At 43.4% G+C, this 6,000-nt stretch overlaps 1 protein-coding gene across 1 annotated transcript in view; it reads left to right on the top strand.

Moving 5' to 3' along the window:
- The window catches only part of NRK (Nik related kinase), a 108,269-nt gene that overhangs the window by 55,981 nt on the left and 46,288 nt on the right, over positions 1-6,000 (top strand). Inside the window, exons 15-16 of the mRNA XM_009275378.1 lie at positions 136-297; positions 3,927-4,079. Of these exons, the coding sequence (XP_009273653.1) occupies positions 136-297; positions 3,927-4,079 (315 nt within the window). The remainder of the gene's footprint in view (positions 1-135; positions 298-3,926; positions 4,080-6,000) is intronic.

The following is a 6,000-nucleotide window of genomic DNA, read 5'->3' on the forward strand; positions in this document are numbered from 1 at the left end:
GGGGTTGTGGCTCTTGTGTCAGCCCTGCTGGAACTGTGCTCGCTTTGTTCTTTGGAAAGCCAGTATTTCCAGTGGTCAACTTGGTTGTCCCCCAAGGCATTGTTCTCTCTGAGGTTCATCACTCTTTGCTTTCAGAAAGTGGAAGATGTGCAGCACAGCAGGAAGGTGCATCGAACTCTCCCCAAAGATCAGACGCAGCTGCTGTCTCTCCAGCATGACCACAAGCAGAAGAAGAAGGAGCCTTCCAAGAGTTCAAATTCAGCAGTGCATCCTCCATCAAGCAGCACAAGCAAAGAGGTACCGTCTCGGCCAATATAGCATTTTGGTGCTCTGCAGTTTGTGGTGCTGTGGTAATGCTGAAGCAGAGAACAGACTGATCTTTAAACCTAAATCTGGAGCTTGACCTGTGTCTTACTACACACTTATGCTACGGTAAAGCGTTTGGTTTCCATTAATGTAGAGGATAAGGGAAAGGAAAGGTTGCTCTGTCTCTTCTACTTGAGTTCAGAGAAGGGTTTGACTGGTGAATGGGGAAACAAGGTCCTTCTGGTCAACCAGGTGTCATTCCCTTGTCTTCCAAAGAGGAATGAATTAAGGTAGTGTCGTCTGAAGTTTACCAGATGTCTCTGCCTGATTTTAGCGTTCACAAAATTGACCCAGACAGAGAATGGAGTCATGCCTCCCAAGCACAGATCTCTGTGCCCCAATGTCAGGGTGTGATGCCTTTTCTTGTTCTTTGTCTCCCAGGATTTTAGGTAGATAAGATTTGAAGGATCAGGGGTAGCCACATGTAGTCCTTGATTAAGAGTTGTAATCCATTTCACTCTTTTGCTAACTCTGAAAGTATTTCTGCCCGCCAGCTTGTTCTGCTTACTGTTACCATATTGTGAAAAGCTACGGGTCCATTTCACGTGTGTTATCCCATCATTCCTAGCACACTTATTTTTCTTTTTGATACAATCCCAACTTGTGAGCCCAGTTCTACAGCTGGTGCGATTTGTTGTGTTACTGAAGTCTGGGTTGATGTCAAAAATCTCAGCAGCTCACAGGTGCCTCCTTGGGTGGCTGTGTCTAAGTAGAATAGTGGATGTGATGGTCTCTGCATTCATGGCAAAGCATCTTCCCAAAATACCCAAGCAAAGGCATGAGGAGAGCTCATGCATGTGTACGTAGGGGGAATGCAGAGCGCCGCTTCTTAATATCTTGCTGCAGTCTTTAAACAAGTGCTCTCTTTGTCACCTCTTTGTGTGTGTGCATGTGTGCGTGCATGTTGCAACTGGTTCCCTTAGCTGAAATTTTCTATGTTGATAAACAGTTACATGAAACTGCTAGGAGTGTTGAAATGATGAATTTTCATAACTGAATAGAGTCTGCAGACAGCTAAGCAGCAATATAAAATCAGGAAAACAAAAGATATTAAGCTCCTTGTGTGAGTAGCAGTTTGTGAAAACATGAGAATAATTCTGTTTGAAGTCCAACTTCACTGTCAAAAAACTAAATGCCTTAGCTCCAAAGGCTTTACTGCATTGACTGATTAAACAAATCATTACTGAAATTTGAGTGAACTCCTCTTGAAATCAGTATTTGTTTGATGGCAGAGGGTTGGGTCTTATTCCAGCTGGGGAGTGAATTGGGTGTGGACAGAGAAGTAAGCTGCTTTTGCTAAATACGCAACATCAAAGTCAATAGAAATGCTTTGTCTTTGCTAGGCTTTCGGTGGGTGGGGAGAAAATGCAACTCACTTGAGTTAATTTAACTTTCTTTTCTACTTCATTGTAGTTAGGAGTCAAAAGAACTGCAAAATGTCAGCTTAAATACTCATCTCTGGTTTTGGCACGTGTTTTGTAAATGACCCCTTTGTAGCAGAAAGAAATGTATTATGGAACTTAGTGTGCAGTCGCTGTTAACTTTTAATTCAGTGGTGAAATAAAATATCACTAGTTGCAGATAAAGTGCTGCCTGCCTTTTAGGTTCACAGCACGAGGCTGTTGTTGTTATGGCTACCATAATATACTAGTTTTAAGGACAAATTATTTTACAATATTACTTATTTAATCTCAGAACTTCTTGGAAGTCACAGATCCTTCCACTAAAATCATAATTAGTGGTACAGGGTTGCATTTTTTGGTTGAAGTTTGAGATTTCGTAATTATGTCAGCAGTCATAATTGTTCACAACAACTTAAAAATGCTTTAAAGTTTTGACTGTTTTTAACAGTGATAACTCAATGAATTTGTTCTTGTTAATGTTGATCTTTTCCCGTTTATTAGTCGAAGAGATGCTAATTTCTCTGTTGGGACAGATCTACACGGGGATAGAGATAGCTTACTCAAGAGCGAGTTTGTTTGCATACTTTTTAGGGCTCAGTGGCATTTGCAGGACCAAATATACAATATACAAAAACTCTCCAGAATTATTGTTGCACTGAGGCATTAAAAACAAACAAACAAAAAACCTTAAAGCCCTCCAAAGCCTCAAGTTTAACGTTTGGGGCCACAGAACCCTTCCTTGGGAGTTCCTTGTCCAATGACACTCATCCTGTCCATTGCACTCATCCTCTCGCAGGCAGGTCAGGGCGGGTTTCCCCTGGTGTGTGCAGATGTGAGCTCACTCCGTGCTGTATCTGGTCCCACTGGCACCGGAGCTAATGAGCTGAGAGGCAAGGACTCCTAGCTTGGGCTAGGATAGGGGCTATCCTAGCTCAGTGCCTGGATAGGGGCTGGCATCAGTTCTGGGAACCCAGAGTGTCAGCTGCATGAGTTTGCATCTGGATCATAATATATTGCATGCAAGCACCCCTTGGGCACAGAGGTGGTAGGTAAATTATCATATCTAGCTTTTACATTTTCTGTCTTGTTTATGGTAGAATTTGCCTTTCATTATTAGGAGTTGCAAGTAATGAAAATCTGGCCTCAAGAACAGTATAACGATCGAGTTCACTGGGGCTAGAATTTCATGGTATTTGGCTGTGGTTGCTTGTTTTAATAATTTTTTTTTGGTGGGTTTTTTTTTTGGTGTTCTTTTTTTCCCCAGTCGAGATCTGGGTATTTGGCGTTGCTTGTTTTAATAATTTTTTTTTGGTGGGTTTTTTTTTGGTGTTCTTTTTTTCCCCAGTCGAGATCTGTGAGACTAAGTGGAATTATTTTCCATCTCCTCAGCAGTTTCCTAGCCTGTGTTAAGAATATGCTTACCTTCCTGACATAAGCACAAACATCCAGATATAGTGAGAAATACCATTAAGAATGCCCACCCAGACACAGATAACTGGGTGTTTTTATGGCATTAATCTCTAGTTTACTGTGTAGAGCTGTTTCTAGGCTGCTGAATCGGAGGATATGCTAAAGATTTATGCTAGAGAATGGGAATTAGTCATGTTGAATGAAACTGGAAAGAGTAGTGGGGTCAAAACCATAGGATAAAGATTTTTGTAATGAGCAATACCCTCAGGAAATAAAAAGACCTTTATTCCTGCTAGATCATGTTCTTCAGTCTTTTCCATAGTGCAGGTAACATACCAAAAGATAGAGTGTTAAAAGTGTTTTAAAGTAGAAAGCGCCATGCAGTAATGTCAGCGTTGTAGAAGGGGGTAATAAATGCACAGCAAAACAGGCTGCATGTCGTTGAAGATAAGTAAATACAGGCAGATGATTCCTCCCAGCTAAAATCCCAGCCTGCAGCAAATGGGATGGCCTAGAATACAGTAGATGGCAGCTCAGGCCCTTTTCCTTGCTGCAGTTTGGAAACTTCATGGAAAAGGAAGGGTTCCAAATGGAGAGGCAATAATGGTTCATATTGTGCCAGGGCTGACCTGTCCCCGATGGGGAGGTCCATCAGAGTCAACGCGCACTGTGCTGCTATTGGAGAACATCCAGGCTGCAAAGCCTAAGGCTCGGTGTGCAACGTGCTGCTGCTTTTCTCCTTCTCAGGCCGAGGACCGAAAAAAGAAAAGTGACAGCATCCAGCCTTCCCTCCAGTGGCCAGCGGTGCTGGGGCACGAAGCCACGCCACACACCAGGATGGGATCTGGCAGCAGTTCCAGCCCTTGCACCCCTGCGCCACAGAGAGCCATGTTAGTACAGGTACGGTACTGCTGCCCCAGACGGGGAGGAGAAAGCATGGGTGGTTCCCAAGCAGAACAGCACATCGGAAACCTTTGCTCCTGGCACAAATGACTGAGGCCTGTGCAAACCAGAACCACGTCGGAAACCTGATTCTCTTTGCTCCTGGCACAAATGACTGAGGCCTGTGCAAACCGGCTCAGAGGTTTTTAGTGCCACCACATGCTGCTAAGTTCTACGTGGAATTATACTTAGGCACTGCAGATCAGGGTTAGGTAACAGTTATTTTTATATACTTGATGCCTGATTGCTAATTCCACAATAGTACTCTTAGATGTTTCACAGAAAGCCTGAATGACTGCGCTGTTGCAGTCCCTGGATGATGTATTATTTATATGGTGCCATAAATATATGTGGCACTTTACCAAACAAGTCCAAAGCCAGAATTTTTATCCCCAAAGACCATATAAACCAGCAAGATTGTTAGTGATCTTATGAAATAATCTAGAAATATATGGAGATGCAATAAGGACTGATGCAGAGTCAGATTTTGCCTGTGGATAGAGCCCAGAAGGTCTGTGACTTGAAAAATTTCAGTATTAGAGGTAGAAGTGGTACCTAAACAGTACCTATACAGTGAAAGCACTCCGATAAAGTTCTGCATTGGAATCATTCTCTCAAAACATTTTAGCTCCTGCTATTTCTACCAGTTCTGGGAGAGGTATTCAGGGTGGTTAGAGTGTGCCAAAAAACTCTGCTTCCTTTCAACGTCCTACTCTTTCACAGTGTATGAAATAAGTAGCTTAGACTGCAGTTACTTTTTTTCTCCAGTCTCTTGTGAAGGGACTGTAAGCATGTGTGAGCAAAAGAAAAACAAGACAGCAAGTAGAAAATGAATAAACTACTGTAAGTGTGAGCACAGCTCCTTTAAGCTGGAAATCTCCACTTGCTTTGAAAACATGCAGTGGCAGGAATAGTCTTATTGCCTTTACAGTTCCCCACAGCACTTCATTTGTGCATTCATTCATCCCCTCAATGAAGACATACAATCATAGCGCTTGTCTTATTCTTGGCAGCTCTCAGTTTGTGCTGGACTCCTAGATGGATGGATGTACAGCTTCTGATCCATCTCTCCAGTTGCTTCTGTGGGATTTAGCTAGTGGTACCCACAGCAGAGTGGCATTCGGATCAGGCTTAGGCATTGTTTGTGTGCTACTGTGGCATCTTGTGGCCTCTTTTCCCTGTGTGTTGGATCTCGGAGTCAAAGGGGGAAGGTCAGACTGCAGAAAAGGATGGGTTATTAGTTTCAGCTCAGCTGCTTTCAGAGCATGTTGTGCTGCCTCACCGCTGAGCCCTAGCAGCAGGGTGGGCCCGTGTACTTCTTTGAGGCTACCCGCAATTATGGGTTATTACTATGGGGTTAGGTTGTATTATCCCAAGCTTTTCTTAAGCTCATTGCTGGCCACTGAAATCTTGCTTGGCATGAGCTTCTGGTGAACATCCTGCATGGAAGATCATAGAATCACAGAATGGTTTGGGTTTGAAGGGGCCTTTAAAGGTCATCTAGTCCAACCCCCCTGCAATGAGCAGGGACATCTTCCACTAGATCAGGTTGCTCAGAGCCCCGTCCAACCTGACCTGGAATGTTTCCAGGGATGGGGCATCCACCACCTCTCTGGGCAACCTGTGCCAGTGCTTCACCACCCTCAGTGTAATCTGATGAATATATAATAATCTTAGATAAAAAAACTAGATAATCTTATATCTAGTCTGAATCTACCCTCTTTTAGTTTAAAACCATTAGCCCTTCTCCTATTGCTATAGGCCCTACTAAAAAGTCTATCCCCATCTTTTTTATAAGCCCCCTTTAACTACTGAAAGGCTGCAATAAGGTCTCCCCGAAGCCTTCTCTTCTCCAGGCGGAACAACCCCAACTCTCTCA

Source organism: Aptenodytes forsteri, unplaced genomic scaffold (assembly GCF_000699145.1).
Source record: "Aptenodytes forsteri isolate BGI_AS27 unplaced genomic scaffold, ASM69914v1 Scaffold143, whole genome shotgun sequence".
NCBI lineage: Eukaryota > Metazoa > Chordata > Aves > Sphenisciformes > Spheniscidae > Aptenodytes > Aptenodytes forsteri.